This window comes from Elephas maximus, chromosome 26 (assembly GCF_024166365.1).
Source record: "Elephas maximus indicus isolate mEleMax1 chromosome 26, mEleMax1 primary haplotype, whole genome shotgun sequence".
Taxonomy (NCBI): Eukaryota; Metazoa; Chordata; class Mammalia; order Proboscidea; family Elephantidae; genus Elephas; species Elephas maximus.
The window spans coordinates 42,436,346-42,462,511 of record NC_064844.1 but is presented as its reverse complement, the minus strand read 5'-3'; the positions used below and the strand labels follow the sequence as shown (position 1 = coordinate 42,462,511).

Sequence of the window (26,166 nt, the reverse complement as noted above, 5' to 3'; positions counted from 1 at the left end):
TTGGAGGCTTTAGTCAGCTTTTAAAATATGTGGTCCTCTGTCTTTGATGGAGGTGCCCAGTCATCATGAGGAATGAAACCAGTGTTACTGCCTCCTATTTTGAAAAGTGCACTCAGAACATTTTCTAGAAAACACTGTGGTGCTTCGTGAATGCTGCTTTTTATAACAGGAGTAGTTGTCTCACAAAAGATTTTTATGCTGTCTCAGATCATGGACCAGGCCTTGACAGTGGGGGCACCAGTGATTGGACTAAATGATTCTGGAGGAGCACGGATCCAGGAAGGGGTGGAGTCCTTGGCTGGCTACGCAGACATCTTTCTGGTGAGAGACTTGCTAATGGATAGTCCACGATAGTAGAGAATAAAAAAGTACAGGGCTTAGTTCTTTAATCTGTGGCCTGGTCATAGCTTCGCCATATCCTCACTGTTCTCTGCCCCATTATGTCTGTTCCTGTTGCTTCTTAAGAGGTGGGGAGGGTTTTCTTTTTTTTCTGACAGAGGACCACTGATAAGAGAAAACAAAATTAGTTAAAATCATTCGCTAGGGAAGGGCACTTGGAAATAATTTTCTTTTTAATAAAAGGAAGAGAGAGAGAAGACAAAAGATGAATCAATGTGCTAGAATTAGGGACTTTTAAAAGCATAGTGCTTTTTAAATTTTTTGGTTAAAACACTATAGAATGGATCATTATACAAAGTTCAAGTAGTTATACAAAGAAGAAAGAAATCACCCCAAGTCCCACCACTCACAATCTGCTTATTTATGGACTAAAACATGAGAGAGAAAGAAATAGAAACACAAAAATAAATAAATGAGTTATTTTGAAGTCTGATGTATACTGTGAGGGATATAGTAAGGCAGATTAGAGTAAGGGAGAGGGACATTGCCAAAGGAAACTAGGGTAAAGACCGTAGCATTTCCAGGGAATGGAGGAAAGAGAGGGAGAAAGGAGAAAACAGGCAGATATTGTTTGTAATCAGGCCAGCTGCCCTGGGCCTGTGAGTTTATGAGGGTTCTTATTCCTGGCCACTATTGTTTCAGATCAGTCAGAAAAATGTGAACGTACATTAAGATATGCTGCTGGTTCAGGAGTACTTACGTTAACTGAGAAGCCAGTGTTTGTAGGTCTTAAATCTTCTTTTTAATTTTTAAGCTTGAGCTCCCAGGATAACCCCCTGGGGAGATAGTTGTTTGGGCGGCATGGCCAGTCCAGCTTAGGCCTGGAAGGTGGTTTGGTCCTCAGCCTGGAGGTCATGTCTGTGTTAGAAAAGAAGGAAAGAAAGAGTGGTATTAGAGAAGTGGTAATAAACCATCACATTTTAGAGCTTGTTAGGATTTTAGAATATCTAGTCTAATGTATCTTTTTGAATATAGGTCTGGGGGGAAGAAGGGGAGTTGGTTTTTGTTTGGTTTGTTTTCAAGGGATATGTGCTAGTGACTTTAAGATCTTGCATTATTAATTAATTGCATACTTATGCTGCTTGTCGTATCTATACCTGCACCTACATCCTTCCACCTGTATTAGTGTTTTTGTTGTTATTCTTTGTAACTTTTACTTTTCATATACTTGCAAATCTCAGAGAAAAATTGAAAGGATAGTTCAAGAAACTTCATATGTCCTTGACCCAGATTCACAGATGGTTTACATTTTGGCCCATTTGCTTTATCATTTATGCTTTCTCCATATATACATATTTGCATGTTATATTTTTCTGCAGCATTTGAAAGTAGATTGGAGATATTTTGTGCCTTTTACCTCTAACTCCTTCACTGTGCATTTCCTAAGAATAAGGACATTTTCTTACATAACCAGAGAACAATAATGAAAATCAGGAAATTTAACATTGATTCATCAACACTATTATCTAATCCATGGTTCATATTCAAATTTTATCAAGTGGTCCTAATAATACCCTGTATAGCTATTTTTTCCCCCCAGATCAGGATCGAACCCAGAATGCATTGCATTTTGTTGTCATTTCTGTTTAGCATCCTTTAATCTGCAATAGTTCCTCAGTCTTTCTTTGTCCTTCATGACCTTGACTTTTTCTTAAGTTTTATTGAAGTGTCATATACAAACCATAAAATTTACCCGTTGTAAGAGTACAAGTCAATGATTTTTAAAAAATAAATTTAAAAAGCTGTGCCACTATCACCATAATCCAATTTTAGAACTTTTCTGTCACTCAAGATCCTTCCTGGCTACTTGCTGTCTATCCCCTCTCCCACTGCCAGCCCTAGGCAACCACTGATCAGCTTTCTCTACAGATTTGCTGCTTCTGGAAATTTCATGTAAATAGAATTGTACAATATGTAGTCTTTTTGCATCTGACTCCTTTCACTTAGCCTAAAGTTTTTGAGGTTCATTGGTATTGAACTGTGTTACCAGTAGTTTGTTTCTTTTTATTGCAGAATAACATTTCATTGTATGGTTATACCACATTTTGTTCATCTGTTCACCAGTTGATGGATGTTTGTATTATTTCTACTTTGTGGCTAGTATGAGTGATGCTGCTCTGAACATTTGTATACAACTCTGTGTGGACATATATTTTCATGATCCTTGGGTAGATATTTAAGAGTGGAATTCTGATCTTACAATTTTATGTATAACTTCTTAAGTAACTGCCAAACTGTTTTCCTACACAGTTGCACCATTTACGTTACCATCAGCAATGTTTGAGGTTTCCAGGTTCTCCACATCCTCGACATTGTCAATGTCTTTTTGGTCATAATCATTTAGTGGATGTGTAGTGGTATCTCTTTGTGGTTTTATTTCCGTTTCCCTCTTGACTAATAATGTTGAGCATCTTTTTGTGTGCATGTTGCTCATTTGTATATCTTCTTTGCTGAAATGTCTATTACAGAGCTTTTACCCATTTTTTAAATTGGGTATTTTAGTTGGAAGAATGTTTTTATATATTCCAGGTTCAGGTCCTTTATCAGCTATATGATTTGCAAATACTTTGTTCCAGTCTGTGACTTGTCTTTTTATTTCTCCCTGTGCCTTTTGGATGGGTAAAAGTGTTTTTTTTTTTTTTTTCCTTTTTTTGAAATATTTTATTGTGTTTTTGGTGAAGGTTTTACACAATAATTTAGGTTCCCGTTCAATAATTTCTACACAAATTGTTCACTGACAGTGGTTATGTTTTTCACAATTCGTAGACATACTCATTATTTCCATTCTGGTTACTCCATTTCCATTAATCTAGTTTCTCTGCCCTCCTTATATTTTCATCTTTGTTTTAAACTAATTGTTGACTGTTTGGTTTCATATAGGTGATTTTTTTTTTTTTTTTTGGATATTTCTAGGAAGCTTCTGTGACTTTGCCTTGGTCTAGTTGGTGCTGACTGCTCCTATATTGTGTGTTGTCTTTCCCTTCACCAAAGTTAATACTTGTCTATCTAGTGATTTGCCCTCCCCCATTCCTTCCCCCATAACCATCAAAGATTGTTTTATTTATCTGTGTAAATGTTTTAAAAGTGTTTAATTTTGATGAAATACAATTTACCAGATTTTACTTTTATTGATCATGCTTTGGTGTCGAATGTAAGAACTCTTTGCATAAAACAGACTGACAAATGTTTTGTCCTGTGTTTTCTTCATGGAGGCTTATAGGTTTGACTCTTTTACATTTAGGTTTGTGATTCATTTTGAGTTAAATTTTTTATATGATATGAAGTAAGGGTCTAAATTTATTCTTGTCCCAGCACCATTTATTGAAATGACTCTTCTTTCCCCTTTGAATCACATTGGCCCTTTTGTTTAAAATCAGTTGACCGTAAATGTAAGGGTTTATTTCTGGACTCTCAATTATTATTTTTTTTTATAATTTTTATTGTGCTTTAAGTGAAAGATTACAAATCAAGTCAGTCTCTCACATAAAAACCTATATACACCTTGCTACACACTCCCAATTACTCTCCCCCTAATGAGGCAGCTGGCTCTCTCCCTCCACTCTATCTTTTCGTGTCACCAGCTTCTAACCCCCTCTACCCTCTCATCTCCCCTCCAGGCAGGAGATGCCAACACAGTCTCAAGTGTCCACCTGATCCAAGAAACTCACTCCTCACCAGCATCCCTCTCCAACTCACTGTCCACTCTAATTGCTGTTTGAAGAGCTGGCTTCAGGAATGGTTCCTGTCCTGGGCCAACAGAAGGTCTGGGGGCCATGACGACCGGGGTCCTTCCAGTCTCAGTCAGACCATTATATCTGGTCTTTTTATGAGAATTTGTGGTCTGCATCCCACTGCTCTCCTGCTCCCTCAGGGGTTCTCTGTTGAGTTCCCTGTCAGGACAGTCATTGGGTATAGCCGGGTACCATCTAGTTCTTCTGGTCTCAGGATGATGCAGTCTCTGGTTCATGTGTCCCTTTCTGTCTCTTGGGCTTGTAATCACCTTGTGTCCTTGGTATTCTTCATTCTCCTTTGATCCAGGTGGGTTGAGACCAATTGATGCATCTTAGATGGCTGCTTGCTTGTGTTTAAGACCCCAGACACCACTCTTCAAAGTGGGATGCAGAATGTTTTCTTAATAGATTTTATTATGTCAGTTGACTTAGATGTCCCCTGAAACCATGGTCCCCAGACCCCTTCCCCTGCTATGCTGGCTTTCGAAGCATTCAGTTTATTCAGGAAACTTGTTTGCTTTTGGTTTATTCCAATTGTGCTGACCTCCCCTGTATTGTGTGCTGTCTTCCCCTTCACCTAAAGTAGTTCTTATCTACTGTCTAATTAGTGAATACCCCTCTCCCAACCTCCCTCCCTCTCCCCTCTCGTAACCACAAAAGAATGTTTTCTTCTCAGTTTAAACTATTTCTCAAGTTCTTATATAGTGGTCTTATACAAAAATTTGCCCTTTTGCAACTGACTAATTTCAATCAGCGTAATGCCTTCCAGGTTCCTCCACGTTATGAAATGTTTCAGAGATTCCTCACTGTTCTTTATTGATGCGTAGTATTCCATTGTGTGAATATACCATAATTTATCCATTCATCCGTTAATGGGCACCTTGGTTGCTTCCATGTTTTTGCTATTGTAAACAGTGCTGCGATAAACATGGATGTGCATATATCTGTTCATGTACAGGCTCTTATTTCTCTAGGATATATTCCAAGGAGTGGGACTGCTGGATTGTAGGGTAGTTCTATTTCTAACTTCTTAAGAAAGCGCCAAATCGATTTCCAAAGTGGTTGTACCATTTGACATTCCCACCAGCAGTGTAGAAGTGTTCCAATCTCTCCACAGCCTCTCCAACATTTATTATTTTGTGTTTTTTGAATTAATGCCAGCCTTTTTGGAGTGAGATGAAATCTCATTTTAGTTTTGACCTGCATTTCTCTAATGGCTAATGATTGTGAGCATTTTCTTATTTATCTGTTAGCTACCTGAATGTCTTCTTTAGTGAAGTGTCTATTCATATCTTTTGCCCATTTTTTAATTGGGTTATTTGTCTTTTTGCAGTATCATGTAGATTTTAGAGATCAGGCCCTGATCGGAAATGTCATACCTAAAAACTTTTTCCTAGCCTGTAGGCAGTCTTTTTACTCTTTTGGTGAAGTCTTTGGATGAGCATAGGTGTTTGATTTTTGGGAGCTCCCATTTATCTAGTTTTTTTTCTGCAGTCTTAACAATGTTTTGTATACTGTTTATGCCATTCCATTTTGAGTTAGTTTTTGTGCATGGAGTGAGGTGTGGGTCTTGTTTCATTTTTTTTGCAGATGGATATCCAGTTATGCCAGCACCATTTGTTAAAAAGACTGTCTTTTCCCCAGTTAACTGTTCTGGGGCCTTTGTCAAATATCATCTGCTCATATGTGGATGGATTTATGTCTGGATTCTCAATTCTGTTGCATTGGTCCATGTAGCTGTTGTTGTACCAGTACCAGGCTGTTTTGACTACTGTGGTGGTATAATAGGTTCTAAAATCAGGTAAAGTGAGGCCTCCCACTTGTTGTTCTTTTTCAGTAATGCCTTCTTTACCTGGGGCCTCTTTCCTTTCCATATGAAGTTGGTGATTTGTTTCTCCATCTTGTTAAAGAATGTCATTTGGATTTGGATCGGAATTGCATTAAATGTATAGATCGCTTTTGGTAGAATAGACACTTTTATAGTGTTAAGTCTTCCTATCCATGAGCAAGGTACGTTTTTCCACTGCATAAGTCTCTTTTGGTTTCTTGCAGAAGTATGCTGTAGTTTTCTTCGTATAAGTTGTTTACATCTCTGGTAAGATTTCTTCCTAAGTATTTTATGTTCTTGGGGGTACTGTAAATGGCATTGATTTAGTGATTTCCTTTTTGATGTTCTTTTTGTTGGTATAGAGGAATCCAACTGGTTTTGCATGTTTATCTTGTATCCTGATACTCTGCTGAACTCTTCTATTAGTTTTAGTAGTTTCCTGGAGGATTCCTTAGGGTTTTCTGTGTATAAGATCATGTCATCTGCAAATAGAGATACTTTGACTTCTTCCTTGCCAATCTGGATGCCCTTTATTTCTTTATCTAGCCTAATTGCTCTGGGTAGGACCTCGAACACAATATTGAATAAGAGTGGTGATAAAAAGGGTATCCTTGTCTGGTTCCTGATCTCAATGGGAATGTTTTCAGGCTCTCTCCATTTAGGGTGATGTTGGCTGTTGACTTTGTATAAATGCCCTTTATTATGTTGAGGAATTTTCCTTCTATTCGTATTTTGCTGAGAGTTTTTATTAGGAATGTGTGTTGAACTTTGTGAAATGCCTTTTCTGCATCAATTGATAAAATCATGTGATTCTTGTCTTTTGTTTTATTTATGTGGTGGATTGCATTAATTGTTTTTCTAATGTTGAACCATCCCTGCATACCTAGTATGAATTCCACTTGGTCGTGGTGAATTATTTTTTTGATATGTTGTTGAATTCTATTGGCTAGAATTTTTGTGGAGAATTTTTGCATCTACGTTCATGTCAATTCTTTTTTGTTGATATAAGTATCCTTACACTAGCACCACACTGTCTTAATTACCATAGCTTTTTATAGCAGGGCTTCCAATTGGTTCCTTCAGATTGTAACCCTTGTTGAGAATTTGCATTTCTAGCAAGTTTCCAGAAAGATATACATAAGAATCACCTGGGGATCTTGTTAAACTTTAGGTTCTGATTTCAGTAAATCTGGGGTGGAAATGCAAATTCTCAGAAAGGAACTTGTTAGAAATGTAAATTCCTACCTGGAGTTTGAACAAGAATGAAAGTTGGAAGCCCTGTTTATAGTTGGGTAAAGTCTTCCAAGTTTCTTGTTTTTTATCAAAATTATTTTGAGTATTCTTGGTCCTTGCATTTGCCTATACAGTTTTGGATCAGTTTATCAACTTTACTAAAATGCTTGCTGAAATTTGATAAGAATTGTGTTTAATCTGTAGATCAGTTTGTTCAGAATTTTAATCTTACCACAGTCTCCCACTACATGTAGATAGAATGTTTCTCCATCTATTTAGATCTTTAATTTCTCTCAGCAACATTTTATAATTTTCAGCATACTCATCTTGTACTTTTTTCAATTTGTACCTAAGAGTTTTATTTTATTTTTTTAATGCTATTGTTAATGGAATTGTTTTGTTAATTTCCTTTTTGGATTGTTCATTGTAGTCTATGAAAGTACAATTATTTTTTGAATATTTTTAGTTTCAGAAATTTTTTATTATTTTTAATTGTGCTTTAGGGGAAAGCTTACAGCTCAAGTTAGTTTCTCATACAAACATTAATACATACATTATTATGTGACCCTAGTTGGTATCCGTATAATGTGACTGCACATTGCTCCTTTCCGCGCTGGATTTCCCTTGTCCATTCAACCAGCTCCTATCCCTTTCCACGTTCTCATCTTGCCTCTGGACAGGAGCTACAAATTTAGTCTCGTGTATCTACTTGAACTAAGAAGCATGCTGTTCACAAGTATCAGTTTATGTCCACTACATTATTTGTCTGGATAGTTGGCTTTGGGAATGGTTTTAGTTCTTGATTAACCGAGAGTCTGGGGGCCATGCCTTCAGTCTTAGTCAGACCATAAAATCTGGACTTTTTACTAGAATTTGAGTTCTACATCCCACTTTTTCTCCTGCGCCATCAGAGACTCTCTGTTGCGTTTCCTGTCAGGGCAGTCATTGGTGATAGCCTGGTTCCATCTAGTTGTATTGGTCTCAGGCTGATGGAGCCTCTGGTTCATGTGGCTCTTTTTGTCTCTTGGGCTAATATTTTCCTTATGTCTTTGGTGTTCCTCATTCTGCGTTGCTGTAGGTGGGTTGGGACCAATTGATGCATCTCAGATGGTGGCTTGCTGGGTTTTAAGACCCCAGATGCCACTCACCGAAGTGGGATGCCGAACATTTTCTTAATAAACTTTATTATGCCAGTTGACCTAGATGTCCCCTGAAACCACGGTCCCCAGCCCCTCGCCCCTACTACTCTGTCCCTTGAAGTGTTTGGTTGTGTTCTGGAAGCTTCTTAGCTTTTGGTGTAGTCCGGTGGTGCTGACTTCCTCTGTACTGTGTGTTGTCCCTCCATTCACCTAAGATAATTCCTGTTTATTTTTTTACAGTTTTGGAGTATATTTTTATTTTATTTTTTTATTGTGTTGAAAGTGAAAGTTTACAAATGAAGTCAGTCTCTCATACAAAAATTTATATACACCTTGCTGTGTATTTTTTTTTTCTATGTATTCCTAATGCTCTCCCCCAATGAGACAGCGCACTCCTTCTCTCCACTCTCTCTTTTCGTGCTAAGGTAATTCTTGTCTACTATCTAGTTAGTGAATACCCTGCTCTTTCCCTCCCGCCCCACCCTCCTAACAATCAAAGAATGTTTTCTTCTGTGTTTAAACCTTTTCCTGAGTTCTTATAATAGTGGTCTTATACAATGTCCTTTTGTGATTGACTAATTTCATTCAGCATAATGCCTTCCAGATTCTTCCATGTTATGTTTCATGGATTCATCGTTGTTCTTTATCATTGCATAGTGTTCCATTATGTGAATATACCATAATTTGGTTATCCATTTGTCCGCTGATGGCCATCAAGGTTGTTTCCATCTTTTTGCAATTGTAAACAGTGCTGCAGTAAACAGGGATGTACATATATCTATTCGTGTGAGGGCTCTTACTTCTCTAGGATTTATTCTAAGGAGTGGGGTTACTGGACTGTATAGTACTTCTATTTCTAGCTTTTTAAGGAAGCACCAAATTGATTTCCAAAGTGGCTGTACCATTTTACATTTACCAGCAGTGCAGAAATGTTCCAGTCTCTCCACAACCTCTCCAACATTTATTATTTTGTGTTTTTTGGTTTAATGCTAGCTTTGTTGGGGCAAGATGCTATCTCATTGCAGTTTTGATTTGCATTTCTCTAATGGCTAATGATCATGAGCATTTCCTCATGTATCTGTTAGCTGCCTGAATGTCTTCTTTTAAGAAGTACCTGTTCATATCCTTTGCCCATTTTTTAAATGGGTTATTTGTCTTTTTGTTGTTGAGGTTTTGCAATATCTTTTAGATCTTAGAGATTAGACGCTGATCAGATTTGTCATAGCCAAAATTTTTCTCAGTCTGTAGGTTACCTTTGTATTCTTCTGGTGAAGTCTTTTGGTGAGCATAAATGTTTGATTTTTAGCATCTCCCAGTTACCTAAATTCTCTTTTGGTGTTTGTGCATTGTTAGTTATGTTTTGTATACCGTTCATGCTACGTGTTAGGGCTCCTAGCGTTGTCCCTATTTTTTCTTCCATGATCTTTATCGTTTTAGATTTTATATTGAGGTCTTTGATGCATTTTGAGTTAGTTTTTGTGCATGGTGTGAGGTATGGGTCGTGTTTCAATTTTTTGCAGATGGATATCCAGTTATGCCAGCACAATTGTTGAAGAGACTGTCTTTTCCCAGATGAACAGATTTTGGGCCTTTGTCAAATATGAGCTGCTTATATAGAGGAATCGAAGTGATTTTTGTATGTTTATCCTGTATCCTGATACTTCGCTGAACTATTGTGTTAGTTCCAGTAGTTTTCTTATAGATTCCTGGGGTTCTCTGTGTATGAGATCATATAATCTGCGAATAGGGATACTTGTATTTTTTTTTTGAATTTTTTGTGCTTTAAGTGAAAGTTTACAAATCATGTCACTCTCTCATACAAAAATTCATATATACCTTGCTATATACTCTTAGTTGCCCCCCCCATGAGACAGCACACTCCTCTCCACCCTCTATTTTCATATCCATTTAGCCAGCTTCTGACCCCCTATGCCTTCTCATCTCTCCTCCAGACAAGAGCTACCCACATAGTCTTATGTGTCTGCTTGATCCAGGAAGCTCACTCTATACCAGTATCATTTTCTACCCTATACTCCAGTCCAATCCCTGTCTGAAGAGTTGGCTTTGGGAATGGTTTCTCTATTGGGCTAACAGAATGTGTGGGGAACATGACCTCCGGAGTCCTTCTAATCTCAATCAGACCATTAAGGCTGGTCTTCTTGCAAGAATTTGAGGTCTGCATCCCACTGCTCTTCTGCTCCTTCACGGGTTCTCTGTTGTGTTCCCTGTCACGGCAGTCATCAGTTTTGGGTTGGCACCATTTAGGTGGTCTCAGGCTGAAGGAGTGTCTGGTTTTTGTGGCCATTTCTGTCTCTAGGGCTCATAATTACCTTGTGTCTTTGGTGTTCTTCATTCTCCTTTGCTCCAGGTGGGTTGAGACCAATTGATGCATCTTAGATGGCCATATGCTAGCATTTAAGACCTCAGAAGCCACTCTCCAAAGTGGGATACAGAATGTTTTCTTAATAGATTTTATTATGCCAGTTGACCTAGATGTCCCCTGAAACCATGGTCCCCAAACCACCACCCCTGCTATGCTGGCCTTTGAAGCATTCCCTTTATCTGGAAATGTCTTTGTTTTTGATTTAGTCTAGTTGTGCTGAACTCTCCTGTATTGTGTGTTGTTTTTCCCTTCACCTAAAATAGTTGTTGTCTACTATCTAATTAGCGAATATCCCTCTCCCTCCTTCCCTCCCCACTCTTGTAACTGTCAAAGAATATTTTCTTCTCTGTTTAAACTGTTTCTCGAGTTCTTATAATAGTGGTCTTGTACAATATTTGTCCTCTTGCAACTGACTAATTTCACTCAGCATGATGCCTTCCAGATACCTGTATGTTATGAAATGTTTCATGGATTCATCATTCTTCTTTATTGATGAGTAGTATTCCATTGTGTGAATGTACCATAATTTATTCCTTTATCTGTTGGTGGACACCTTGGTTGCTTCCATCTTTTTGCCACTGTGAACAGTACTGCGGTGAACATGGCTGTACATATATTTATTTGTGTAAAGGCTCTTATTTCTCTAGGATATATTCGAAGGAGCGAGATTGCTAGATCATATCGTAGTTCTATTTCTAGCTTTTTAAGGAAGCGCCAAATTGATTTCCAGAGTGGTTTTACTTTACTTTCCCACCAGCACTGTATAAGTGTTCCAGTCTCTTTACAACCTCTCCAATATCTGTTATTTTCTGTTTTTTGGATTAACGCCAGCTTTGTTGGAGTGAGATTTAATCTCATTGTAGGTTTAATTTGCATTTCTCTAATGGCTAATGATCGTGAGCATTTCCTCATGTATCTGTTAGCTACCTTAATGTCTTCTTTAATGAAGTGTCTGTTTATATCCTTTGCACATTTTTTAATTGGGTTGTCTTTTTGTAGTTGAGTTTTTACAGTATCATATAGAGTTTAGAGTTCAGATGTGAATTGGAAATGTCATAGCTAAAAACTTTTTCCCATTCTGTGGGTAATCTTTTTAGTCTTTTGATGAAGTCTTTGGATGAGCATAGGTGTTTGATTTTTAGGACCTCCCAGTTATCTAGTTTCTTTACTGGTGTTTGTGCATTGTTAGTCAAGTTTATGCCATGCGTTAGGGCTCCTAATGTTGTCCCTATTTTTTCTTCCATGATCTTTATCGTTTTAGATTTTATACTTAGGTCTTTGATCCATTTTGAGTTAGCTTTTGGGCATAGGGTGAGGTATGAGTCTTGTTTCATTTTTTTGCAGATGAATATCGAGTTGTGCCAGCACCATTTGTTAAAGAGAGTGTCTTTTCCCCATTTAACTGACTTTGGTCCTTTGTCAAATATTAGCTGCTTGTATGTGGATGGATTTATGTCTGGATTCTTAATTCTGTTCCATTGGTCTATGTATCTGTTGTTGTACCAGTACGAGGCTGTTTTGACTACTGTGACATGTAATAAGTTCTGAAATAGGTAGTGTGAGGTCTCCCAATTTGTTTTTCTTTTTCAGTAATGCTTTACTTATCCGGGAACTCTTTCCCTTCCATATGAAGTTGGTGATTTGTTTCTCTATCACATTAAAAAATATCGTTGGAATGTGAATTGGAATTGTATCTATAGATCAGTTTTGGTAGAATAGGGATTTTTACAATGAGAAGTGTTCCTATCCATGAGCGATGTATGTTTTTCCACTTATGTAGCTCTCTTTTGGTTTTCTTCGGTAGTTTCTTGTAGTTTTCTTCGTATAAGTCTTTTACATCTCTGGTAAGATTTATTCCTAAGTATTTTATGTTCTTGGGGGCTACTGTAAATGAAATTGATTTGGTGATTTCCTCTTCGATGTTCTTTTTGTTGGTGTAGAGGAATCCAACTGATTTTTGTATGTTTATCTTGTATCCTGAGACTCTGCTGAACTCTTCTGTTAGTTTCAGTAGCTTTCCTGAGGATTCCTTAGGGGTTTTTTGTGTATAAGATCATGTCATTTGCAAATATAGATATTTCTTCTGTACCAATCTGGATGCCCTTTATTTCTTCATCTAGCCTAATTGCTTTGGCTAGGACCTCCAGCACAATGTTGAATAAGAGTGGTGATAAAGGGCATCCTTGTCTGGTTCCCGATCTCAAGGGGAATGCTTTCAGACTCTATCCATTTAGGATGATATTGGCTGTTGGCTATGTATAAATGCCCTTTATTATGTTGAGGAAGTTTCCTTCCATTCCTATTTTTCTAAGAGTTTTCATCATGAATGGGTGTTGAACTTTGTCACATACCTTTTCTGCATCGATTGATAAGATCAAGTGGTTCTTTTGTTTATATGATGGATTACGTTAATTGTTTTTCTAATGTTAAACCATCCCTGCATATGTGGTTTGAAGCCCACTTGGTTATTGTGAATTATTTTTTTAAATATGTTGTTGAATTTTAATGGCTAGAATTTTGTTGAGGATTTTTGCAACTAAGTTCAAGAGGGATATAGATCTGTAAGTTTCTTTTTTTTGTCGTGCCTTTACCTGGTTTTGGTATGAGGGATATGCTAGCTTCATAGAATGAGTTTGGGAGTATTCCATCTTTTTTTATGCTCTGTAATACCTTTAGTAGTGATGGTATTAACTCTTCTGTGAAAGTTTGGTAGAACTCTCTGGTGGAGCTGTCAGGGCTAGGGCTTTTTTTTGATGGTAGTTTTTTTAAACTACCTTTTCTATCTCTTCTTTTGTTAAGGGTTTATTTAGTTCTACCTCTGTGTTCCCTAAACTTATGTTACCTGGAAGTGTCCTAATTTCACCTTCATATTTGAGGGACAGTTTTGCTGGATATATGATTTTTTGCTGGCAATTTTTTTCTTCAGTGCATTATATAAGTCATCCGACTGCCTTCTTGCCTGAATGGTTTCTGCTGGGTAGTCCGAGCTTATTCTTATTGTCTGTCTTTTGCAGGTGACTTTTGTTTATACCTAGCTGCTCTTTAAATTCTCTATCTTTGGTTTTGGCAAGCTTGATTATAATATGGTGTGGTAACTTTCTTTTTAAGATCTACCTTATGTGGAGTTCGATGAGCATCTTAGATAGATATCTTCTCATCTTTCTCGACGTCAGGGAAATTTTCTGCCAACAAATCTTCAGTAATTCTCTGTGTATTTTCTGTTATCCCTCTCTGTTCTGGTACTTCAGTCACTTGTAGGTTATTTCTCTTGATGGAGTCCCCCGTGATTCTTTGGGCTTCTTCATTTTTTTTTAATTCTTTTATCTGATTTTTCTTCAAATACATTGTTGCCAAGTGTTTTATCTTCAGTCACACTAATTCTTCCTTCCACTTGCTCAATTCTGTTCCTCTGACTTTCTATTGAGCTGTACAATTCTGTAATTGTTAATGTTCTGAATTTTTGATTGCAGTTTCTCTATTGATTCTTGTAGCTTATTAATTTTTTTCATTATGTTCTTAAATAACCTTCTTAATTTCTTCAACTGCTTTATCTGTGTATTCTGTATCTTGTTCTGCATTTTGACTGATCTCCTTCCTGATGTCCTGAAGGGTTCTGTATATGAATGTTTTGTATGCTGCATCTGGTAATTCCAGGAAGGCACCTTCATTCAGAAGATCCCTTGATTCTGTGTTTTGAGAGCTTGTTGAAGCAATCATGGCCTGCTTCAAACATCAGACATGTACCCCTCCACTGCACTGGTGGAACAGTTGCAGTCTGCCAGTAAGGGTCCATGCAGGAGGGAAAGGTGTTCGTATCCGGAGAGGAGCCGCTTCTGTCCTGTGCTCCCCAGGTTAGTGGATCTGGCAGATTATCTTCTTCCTCAGTTGTGAATTTATTCCTTCTCTAAGGCCAGGAGAATGGTTCAGGATGCTCAGCAGAACCTATCTCAGGTCCAGGGAAATCAACAGCCACTAAAACCAGATTGGGGCTGGGGGCACGATAAAATATACGCAAGTACTTAGGTTTTGTTGAGAGCACCATTCTTCTCTTGTTCTGGAGGTGTGAGTAGGTTGTGCGGGTGGCTCTCTCTCCCTCAGGAAACTGAATCTGGAATGCCACCGCGAGCCCTGCTGCAGTCGCTTCAGGGCATAGTGCCTGAGGGTTCCCGGAGTTGCATGTCCAGGAACTCTTCTTCTTCTGAACTGCCTCTCCCTCTCCCTGCCGCTCAGTCCATTTTCTAAGTTTGCATTTGATGTTCAGGGCTCCTAGATTGTCATAGATATAATTGTTTCACTTTTGTTTTTCATGTCTTTGTTATAAGAGGAATCACCAGAAGTATCTGACTACTCTGCCTCCTTGGCCCCCTGTGTAGAGGTCTTCATTTCCTTCTTCGTTGTGAATTTGGATGCCCTTTATTTCTTTTTCTAGCCTAATTGCTCTGGCTAGGACCTCCAGCATAGTGTTGAATAACAGTGCTGATAAAGGGCATCGTTGTCTGGTACCAGATCTCAAGGGGGATTCTTTCATACTGTCTCCTTTTAGGATGATGCTGGCTGTTGGCTTTGTATAAATGCCCTATCTGAAGTTGAGGAATTTCCATTCTATTTCTTTTTCACATAGAGTTCTTATTATGAATTGGTATTGAACTTTGTCAAATGCCTTTTTTCATCAATTGATAAGATCATATGGTTCTGGTGTTTTGTTTTATTTATATGATGTATGGTTGATTGTTTTCTAACATTGAACCATCCCTGCATACGTGGTGCGAATCCCACTTGGTCATGGTGAATTATTTTTTTTGATATGTTGTTGAATTCTACTGGCTAGAATTTTTTTGAGGATTTTTGTGCCTAAGTTCATCAGTGGTATTGGTCTGTAATTTTCTTTTTTGTTTGTGCCTTTACCTGGTTTTAGTATAAGGGTTATGCTGGCATCATAGAATGAGTTTGGGAATATTCCATCCTTTTTTTTTTTTAAAATAATTTTTATTGTGTTTTAAGTGAAAGTTTACAAATCAACTCAGTCTGTCACATATAAGCTTATATACACCTTACTACATATTCCCATTTACTCTCTCCCTAATGAGTCAGCCTGCTCTCTCCTTCCAGTCTCTCCTTTCATGACCGTTTTGCCAGTTTCTAACCCTCTCTACCCTCCCATCTCCCCTCCAGACAGGAGATGCCAACACAGTCTCAAGTGTCCACCTGCTACAAGTAGCTCACTCTTCATCAGCATCTCTCACCAACCCATTGTCCAGTCCCTTCCATGTCTGATGAGTTGTCTTCAGGAATGGTTCCTGTCTTGGGCCAATAGAAGGTTTGGGGACCATGACCGCCGAGATTCTTCTAGTTTCAGTCAGACCATTAAGTCTGGTCTTTTTATGAGAATTTGGGGTCTGCATCCCACTGTTCTCCTGCTCCCACAGGGGTTCTCCATTGTGCTCCCTGTCAGGGCAGTCATCTGTTGTGGCCGGGCACCATCTAGTTCTTCTGGTCTCAGGATGATGTAAGTCTCTAGTTCATGTGGCTTTTTCTGTCTCTTGGGCTCATAGTTATTGTGTGACCTCGGTGTTCTTCATTCTCCTTAGATCCAGGTGGGTTGAGACCACTTGATGCATCTTAGATGGCCGCTTGTTAGCATTTAAGACTCCAGACACTACACTTCAAAGTGCGATGCAGAATGTTTTCGTAACAGAATTTATTTTGCCAATTGACTTAGAAGTCCCCTTAAGCCAAAGTCCCCAAACCCCTGCCCTTGCTCTGCTGACCTTCTAAGCATTGAGTTTATCCTGGAAACTTCTTTGCTTTTAGTCCAGTCCAGTTGAGCTGACCTTCTATGTATTGAGTATTGTCCTTTCCTTCACCTAAAGTAGTTCTTATCTACTAACTAAGCAGTGAACAACCCTCTCCCACCCTCCCTACCTCCCCCCTCTCGTAACCACAAAAGAATGTATTTTTCTGAGTTTATACTATTTCTGAAGATCTTGCAATAGTGGTCTTATACAATATTTGTCCTTTTGCCTCTGATTAATTTCACTCAGCATAATGCCTTCCAGGTTCCTCCATGTTATGAAATGTTTCACAGATTCGTCACTGTTGTTTATTGATGCGTAGTATTCCATTGTGTGAATATACCATAATTTATTTATCCATTTATCCGTTGATGGACACCTTGGTTGCTTCCATGTTTTTGCTATTGTAAACAGAGCTGCAATAAACATGGGTGTGCATATATCTGTTCGTGTAAAGGCTCTTATTTCTCTAGGGTATATTCCAAAGAGTGGGGTTTCTGGGTTGTATGGTAGTTCTATTTCTAACTTTTTAAGAAAACACCAGATAGATTTCCAAAGCGGTTGTACCATTTGACATTCCCACCAGCAGTGTATAAGAGTTCCAATCTCTCTGCAGCCTCTCCAACATTTATTATTTTGTGTTTTTTGGATTAATGCCAGCCTTGTTGGAGTGAGATGGAGTCTTACCGTAGTTTTAATTTGCATTTCTCTAATGGCTAATGATCGAGAGCATTTTCTCATGTATCTGTTAGCTGCCTAAATATCTTGTTTAGTGAAGTGTGTGTGTTCATCTCCTTTGCCCACTTTTTGATTGGGTTGTTTGTCTTTTTGTGGTTGAGTTTTAACAGAATTATATAGATTTTAGAGATCAGGTGCTGGTCGGAGTTGTCATAGCTGAAAATTTTTTCCCAGTCTGCGGGTGGTCTTTTTACTCTTTTGGCGAAGTCTTTAGATGAGCATAGGTGTTTGATTTTTAGGAGCTCCCAGTTATCTGGTTTCTCTTTGTCATTTTTAGTAATGTTTTGTATTCTGTTTATGCCCTGTATTAGGGCTCCTAATGTTCTCCCTATTTTTTCTTCCATGATCTTTATCGTTTTAGTCTTTATGTTTAGGTCTTTGATCCACTTGGAGTTAGTTTTTGTGCATGGTGTGAGGTATGGGTCCTGTTTCATTTTTCTGCAAATGGATATCCAGTTATGCCAGCACCATTTGTTAAAAAGACTATCTTTTCCCCAATTAACTGACACTGGTCCTTTGTCAAATATCAGCTGCTCATATGTGGATGGATTTATATCTGGGTTCTCAATTCTGTTCCATTGGTTTATGTGCCTGTTGTCGTGCCAGTACCTGGCTGTTTTGACTACTGTGGCTGTATAATAGGTTCTAAAATCAGATAGAGTGAGGCCTCCCACTTTCTTCTTCTTTTTCAGTAATTCTTTACTTATCTGGGGCTTCTTTCCATTCCATATGAAGTTGGAGATTTGTTTCTCCATCACATTAAAAAATGTCACTGGAATTTGGATCGGAAGTGCATTGTATTTATAGATGGCTTTTGGTAGAAGACATTTTTACTATGTTAAGTCTTCCTATCCGTGAGCAAGGCATGTTTTTGCACTTATGTAGGTCCCTTTTAGTTTCTTGAACTAGTACTTTGTAGTTTTCTTTGTACAGGTCTTTTACATCTTCGGTAGAGTTTTTTCCTAAGTATTTTATCTTCTTGGGGGCTACTGTGAATGGTATTGATTTGATGATTTCCTCTCTGATGTTCTTTTTGTTGATGTAGAGGAATCCAAGTGATTTTTGTATGTTTATCTTGTAACCTGAGATTCTGCCAAACTCTTCTATTAGTTTCGGAAGTTTTCTGGAGGATTCCTTAGGGTTTTCTGTGTATAAGGTCATGTCATCTGCAAATAGAGATAATTTTACTTCTTCCTTGCCAATCCGGATGCCCTTTATTTCTTTGTCTAGCCTAACTGCTCTGGCTAGGACCTCTAACACAATGTTGAGTAAGAGTGGTGATAAAGGGCATCCTTGTCTGGTTCCCGTTTTCAAGGGAAATGCTTTCAGGCTCTCTCCATTTAGAATGTTGGCTTTGTATAGATGCCCTTTATTAAGTTGAGGAATTTTCCTTCAATTCCTATTTTGCTGAGAGTTTTTATCATGAATGGGTGTTGCACTTTGTCAAATGTCTTTTCTGCATCAATTGATAAGATCATGTGGTTTTTGTCTTTTGTTTTATTTATATGGTGGATTACATTAATGGTTTTTCTAATATTAAACCAAACTTGCATACCTGGTATAAATCCCACTTGATCGTGGTGGATTATTTTTTTGATATGTTGTTGAATTCTACTGGCTACAATTTTGTTTAGGATTTTTGCATCTATGTTCATGAGGGATATAGGTCTGTAATTTTCTTTTTTTGTGGTGTCTTTGCCTGGTTTTGGTATCAGGGATATGGTGGCTTCATAGAATGAGTTAGGTAGTATTCCATCATTTTCTATGCTTTGAAATACCTTTAGTAGTAGTGGTGTTGACTCTTCTCTGAAAGTTTGGTAGAACTCTGCAGTGAAGTTGTCCGGGCCTGGGCTTTTTTTTTGTTGGGAGTTTTTTGATTACCTTTTCAATCTCTTTTTTTCTTATGGGTCTATTTAGTTGTTCTACTTCTGAATGTGTTAGTTTAGGTAGGAAGTGTTTTTCTAGGAATTCATCCATTTCTTCTAGGTTTGCAAATTTGTTAGAGTACAATTTTTCGTAATAATCTGATATGATTCTTGTAATTTCATTTGGGTCTGTTGTGACATGGCCCATCTCTTTTCTTATTCAGGTTATTTGTTTCCTTTCCTGTATTTCTTTAGTCAGTCTAGCCAATGGTTTATCAATTTTGTTAATTTTTTCAAAGAACTAGCTTTTGGCTTTGTTAATTCTTTCAATTGTTTTCCTGTTCTCTGATTCATTTAGTTCAGCTCTAATTTTTATTATTTGTTTTCTTCTGATGGCTGATGGATTCTTTTGTTGCTCACTTTCTATTTGTTGAAGGTCTAAGGACAGTTCTCTGATTTTGCCTCTTTCTTCTCTATGTTTTCTTTATGTATGTGTGCATTTATCGATATAAATTGACCTCTGAGCACTGCTTTTGCTGTGTCCCAGAGGTTTTGATAGAAAGTGTTTTCATTCTCGTTGCATTCTATGAGTTTCTTTACTCCCTCCTTAATGTCTTCTATAACCCAGTCTTTTTTGAGCAGGGTATTGTTCAGTTTCCAAGTATTTGATTTCTTTTCCCTGATTTTTCTGTTATTGATTTCCACTTTTATGGCCTTGTGGTCTGAGAAGATGCTTTGTAATATTTCGATGTTTTGGATTCTGCAAAGGTTTGTTTTATGACCTAATATGTGATCTGTTCTAGAGAATGTTCCATGTGCGCTAGAAAAAAAAGTATACTTTGCAGCTGTTGGGTGGAGTGTTCAGTATAAGTCTATGAAGTCAAGTTGGTTGATTGTAGCAATTAGGTCTTCCGTGTCTCTGTTGAGCTTCTTACTGGAAGTCCTATCCTTCTTCGAAAGTGGTGTGTTGAAGTCTCCTACTATAATTGTGGAGGTGTCTATCTCACTTTTCAGTTCTGTTAAAGTTTGTTTTACGTATCTTGGAGCCCTGTCTTTGGGTGCATAAATATTTAATATGGTTATATCTTCCTGGTCAGTTGTCCCTTTAATCATTATGTAGTGTCCTTCTTTATCCTTTGTGGTGGATTTAACTTTAAAGTCTGTTTTGTCAGAAATTAATATTGCTACTCCTGCTCTTTTTTGCTTGTTGTTTGCTTGATATATTTTTTTCCATCCTTTGAGTTTTAGTTTGTTTGTGTCTCTAAGTCTAAGGTGTGTCTCTTGTAGGCAGCATATAGATGGATCGTGTTTCTTTATCCAGTCTGAGACTCTCTGTCTCTTTATTGGTGCATTTAGTCCATTTACATTCAGCGTAATTATAGATAAGTATGTGTTTAGTGTTGTCACTTTGATGCGGTTTTGTGTGTGTTGTTGACAGTTTCATTTTTCCACTAATTTTTTCTTGCTGAGATGTTTTTCTTTTTAAATTGTGTGTTCCTCATTTTCATAGTAGTTGACTTTATGTTTGCTGAGTCGTTATGTTTGTCTTGGTTTTTATTTTGGGTTATAGAATTGTTAGACCTCTTTGTGGTTACCTTAATATTTACCTCTGTTTTTCTAAGTAAAAACCTAATTTGTATCGTCTTATATTGCTTTGTTTTCCTCTGCATATGGTAGTTCTATGCCTACTGTATTTTGTCCCTTTTTTTGATTATTGTGATCTTTTACATAATGACTTCAATTATTCCGTTTTGAGCATTTTTTTCTTTTTAAAATTAATTTTAATTTGTTTTTGTGATTTCCCTATTTGAGTTGATGTCAGAATGTTCTGTTCTGTAACCTTGTGTTGTGCTGGTATCTGATATTATTGATTTTCTGGCCAAACCATTTCCTTTAGTATTTCTTGTAGCTTTGGTTTGGTTTTTGCAAATTTTCTAAGCTTGTGTATATCTGTAAATGTTTTAATTCCACCTTCATTTTTGAGAGAGAGTTTTACTGGATATATGATCCTTGGCTGGCAGTTTTTCTCCTTCAGTGCTCTATATTTGTCATCCTATTGTCTTCTTGACTCCATGGTTTCTGCTGAGAAGTCTGAACTCATTGATTTTCCTTTGTAGGAGACCTTTTCTCCCTGGCTGCTTTTAAAATTTTTTCTTTATCTTTGGTTTTGGCAAGTTTGATGATAATATGTCTTGGCAATTTTCTTTTTGGATCAATCTTAAATGGGGTTCGATGAGCATCTTGGATAGATATTCTTTCATCTTTCATGATGTCAGGGAAGTTTTTGTCAACAGATCTTCCGCTATTCTCTCTGTATCTTCTGTTATCCCTCCCTGTTCTGGAACTCCAATCACACACAAGTTATTCTTCTTGATAGAGTCCCACATGATTCTTAGGGTTTCTTCATTTTTTTAAATTCTTTCATCTGTTTGTTTTTCCCAGTTATATTGGTGTCAATTGCTTTATCCTCCATCTCCCCCACTGTGCATTCCAGTTCCTCGATTCTGCTCCTCTGACTTCGTATTGAGTTGTCTAAATCTGTAATTTTCCTGTTAATCTTTTGGATTTCTGAATGCTGTCTCTCTATGGATTCTCGCAGCTTATTAATTTTTCCACTATGTTCTTGAATAATCTTTTTGATTTCTTGGACTGCTTTATGAGTGTGTTCCTTGGCTTTTTCCGTAGATTGCCTTATTTCATTTCTGAGGTCATCCCTGATGTCTTGAAGCATTCTGTAAATTAGTTTTTTATATTCTGCATCTGGCAATTCCAGGATTGTATCTTTGTTTGGGAGAGATTTTGATTCTTTTATTTGGGAAGTTGTAGAAGCAATCATGGTCTGCTTCTTTATGTGGTTTGATATTGACTGTTGTGTCCAAGCCATGTATAAGATATTGTAATGGTTTATTTTATATTTGCTCACTGAGTATTCTTTTGTTTTCTTTCAATATACGTAGATGAGCTACTAGAGTGCGCTGTCTTGATTGTTGTAGCCTTTGAATCACTTATGTCCTATTACTAGCTGGTTTGGGTTGTTACCAGATATATAAGCCTAAGAGTCTATTCACTATTCTTGAGTAGAATCTGATTTTTGGTATGCAGGTGTGTAGTGTAGACTGTCACCTATTCACTTAGAGGAGTAGTGGTGATAGTTGTGTGCACCAGATTCTAGTAACAGCAGGAGGTCATACTCCGGGGGGGGGGGCAGGATGCTGACAGGCTTCCCCCACGTGCCAGTGAGGTATGTGTGTCTCTATTCCTAAAGTACTTTGGTGGGTGGGCTCTGCAGCTGTACCTTAGGCACCCAATGCATGTACCTTTACAGATTGGTGGATGTCACTGTCCTCAGACCCCTATGGCAGGAGGCTAGGTGGTATGGGTGTAGCTTCAGCCCTCAGTTCCCTGTTGTGGGTTAGTCAGGGCTCTGTTTAATAGGTAGAGATATCAGACTTGGGAAACTTGTTTTTCCAGTAATCCGGTAAAACAATTACAGTCAGATCACTATCAGAATTGCCTTTGCATTATAATAGCCACATTGTTCCCTGTAGGGATGAAAGCCCAAGACTGTGGATCTCATATGCTTGGCTGGAGCTGGTTCTGTATTTTTAGTCCAATTTTGGGAAGTCAGGGAAGGATTTTTGGTCCCTGGGGTTTTTGTAGCTCCTTCTCTCAGGCCAGGAGAATGGGTTAGGAAAAGACAAAAACAAAAAGAGCAAACAAAGAAACAAAAAAACCACAGAGCACCGTCACTCTCTGGCCCAGGAAATTCCAATGTTAATGAAACCGCCTGGGAAGGGGAGGGGAGGGATCAGATACATAGGGGAGAGTAGCACCCAGGAATATAGACAAAGTTACTTATCTTGCTTGGTGATGACTGTTTTATCTGAGATTCCCGAGAGGGGCGTGTAGGCTGTGTGGGCTGGCTGGGTAGTGATTGCCCCCGAGGGTCAGGCCTGCGTCTTGTGCTTGTGCTGTCTCAGAAGCTTTGGTCAGTTCCCCCACTCCCAGTCCAAAGCCCAGTGCCAAGGTTCCCCGGCTGGGACGCCGCACTTCAGGGTCCAAAACCAGTTGTTGCCTCCCGGTGACTTCTCCTCCTGTCAGCCGCGTCGCTGTGCTGCCTGCATGCACTGGCTGGGTTTCCCCCGAGGTCACTTGTGGGGGCTAGGGCTGCCTCCCGTGTTTGCGGTGTCTCAGGATGCCGTGCTCAGCTCTCCTGCACCCAGTCCAACGCCCGGCGCCAAGGTTTTCTGACTGGGACGTTGGCTCCAGCCTCCGAAAACAGTTGCTGCTTTCCTGTGGTTGCTCATTCTCTCGTTAGTCGCATTCGTGTGCAGCCTGCTTGTGCTGGCTGAGTCTCTGTCACTCAGGTCAACTCTTTAGATTTGTGTTTGATGGTCAGGGTTCGTAGATTGTCATGTATGTGATTGATTCACTTGTTTTTCCAAGTCTTTGTTGCAAGAGGGATCCGAGGTAGCTTCTGCCTAGTCAGCCATCTTGGCCACGTCTCCATCCTTTTCTGTGCTGTGAAATAACTTTAGTAGTAGTGATGTTAACTCTTGTCTTAAAGTTTGGTGGAATTCTTCAGTGAACCTGTCAGCAACAAATTTTTTTTTTGTTGGGAGTTTCTAAATTAGCTTTTCAATTTGCTCTTTTATTATATGTTTTTTTCGTTTTTCTACTTTAGTTTAGGTAAGTAGTGTGATTCTAGAAATTTGTCCATTTCCTGTAGGTTTTCAAATTTGTTAAAGTACAGTTTTCTTAGTATTCTGTTATTACTCTTTTAATTTCATTTTGGTCTGTTGTGATATCACCCATGCCATTTCTTATTGGGGTTATTCGCTTCCTCTGCTGATTTTGTTTCGTCAGTTTGGCCAGTGGTTTATCTGTTCTGTAAATTTTTTCGAAGAACCAGCTTTTGGTCCTTTTAACGGTTTCAATTGTTTATCTTTCTCTATTTCATTTAATTCTTCTCTAATTCTTATTATTTTCTTTTGTCTGGTGCCGGAGGGCTTCTTTTACTGTTCTGTTTCTATTTGTTTGAGTTGTAGGGTTGTGCATTGATTTTGGCCCTGTCTTCTTTTTGTATTTGTGCATTTATTTGTATAAATTGACCTCTGAGCACTGCTTTAGCTGTGTCCCACAAGTTCTGGTAGGATGTGTTTTCATTCTCATTTGATTCTATGAATTTGTTTATTCCATCCTTAATTTCTTCTATAACCCAGTGGTTTTAGAGCAAGGTGTTGTTCAGTTTCCATGTGTTTGATTTTTTTCTTTGCTTTTTCTGTTACTGGATTCTACTTTTATGGTTTTATCGTCAGAAAGATGCTGTGTAATATTTCGATGCTTTGAATTCTTTTAAGGCTTGCTTTATGGCCTAATACGTGGTCTGTTCTGTAGAATGTTCCATGTGCTTTGAAATAGAAGGTATGCTGTTGGGTGGAGTGTTCTGTATATGTCTATAAGGTCAAGTTAGTTGATTGTGGCATTTAGATCTTCTCTGTCTTCACTGAGCTTTCTGGATGTTCTGTCCTTCACCAAAAGTGATATGTTGAAGTCTCCTTCTGTTATTGTGGAGCTGTCTGTTTCTCTTTTCAATGCTGGTAGAGTTTGTTTAATGTATTTTGGTTCCATGTTGTTGGGTGTGTAAATATTCTTTGTGGTTATGACCTCCTAGTGTATTGACCCTTTAATCATTCTGTCGTGTCCTTCCGTATCCCTTCTGTGGATTTAACTTTAAAGTCTATTATGTTAGAAATTAATATTACCACTCTTGCTGTTTTTTGATTGTTGTTTGCTTGGTATATTTTTTTCCATCTTTTGAGTTTAGTTTGTTTGTGTCTTTAAGGTGTGACTCTTACAGGCAGCATGTAGACAAATAATGGTTTTTATCCATTCTGCTACTCTCTGTGTCTTCATTGGTGCACTTATTCTCTTTACATTTAGCCTATTTATTGATAGAATTATTGGTAGAATTTAGTACTGTCTTTTTTTTTGTTTTGAGTTGTTGACAGTTTCTTTGTTCCCCTTAATTTTCTGTGCTTAGGTGTTTTTTGTTGTGTATTTTCTTTTCCTCTGTTTCATTGTTGTTGATATTGTATTTTCTGAATCTTTGTTTTTCTTGTTTTTTATTTTGATGTGTAGGATTGTTAATTTCCTTTGTGGTTACCATCATATTTACCCCTATTTTTCTGCGTTTAAACCAGTCTTTTATTTCTTTATATCGCCTTGACTTCCTCTTTGTATGAAAGATGTATGAGTACATTTTTTAAGTCCCTCTTTATTGTTTTAATGTTGTTGTCTTTAACATAATGATGTCTCTGTTTCCCTATTTTTAGTTTTTAGCTTTGATTAAATTTTGTGACTTCCCTATCTTTGTTGAGATGTGGTTTCTCTGTCCTGTATTCTAGTTTTGGGTTGTTATCTGATGTTATTGATTTTCTAAACAGAAGATTCCCGTGAGTATTTTTTGTAATTTTGGTTTGGTTTTTGCAAATTTCCTAAACTTCTGTTTATCTGGAAATGTCCTGATTTTGCTTTCATATTTGAGAGACAGTTTTGCTGGATATATAATTCTTAGCTGGCAGTTTTTTTCTTCAAAGCTGTTTGTATGTACTCCCATGGCCTTCTTGGTTGCATGGTTTCTGATGAGTAGTCTGAGCTTGGACTTATTGACTCCCTTTTGTAGATGACTTTTTGTTTATCCATAGCTGCTCTTGAAATTCTCTTTATCTTTGGTTTGGCAACTTTGATTATAATATGTCTTGGTGACTTTCTTTAGGAATCTACCTTGTGTGTGGCTCAATGAGTTTCTTGGATAGATACCTTCTCATCTTTTGTGATTATCACAGAAGTTTTCTGTCAACAAATATTCAGCAGTTCTCTCTGTATCCTCTGATATCCCCCTGTTCTGGTACTCCATAACTTGTAGGTTATTCCTCTTGATAGTGTCTGCCATAATTCTTTGGGTTTCTTCATTTTTTTAAATTCTTCCCTCTGATTTTTCCTGAAATAAGTTGGTGTCTAGTACTTTATCTTCAGTTTCTCTAATTCTCACTTCC

The 26,166-nt window shown here is 37.9% G+C and overlaps 1 protein-coding gene across 3 annotated transcripts in view; it reads left to right on the top strand.

Moving 5' to 3' along the window:
* PCCB (propionyl-CoA carboxylase subunit beta) overlaps nucleotides 1-26,166 on the top strand; it is a 221,428-nt gene that overhangs the window by 31,387 nt on the left and 163,875 nt on the right. For all 3 annotated transcript variants that reach the window (XM_049870484.1, XM_049870483.1, XM_049870482.1), the window contains one exon: nucleotides 208-321. In XM_049870484.1, coding sequence (XP_049726441.1) covers nucleotides 208-321 — 114 coding nt within the window. The remainder of the gene's footprint in view (nucleotides 1-207; nucleotides 322-26,166) is intronic.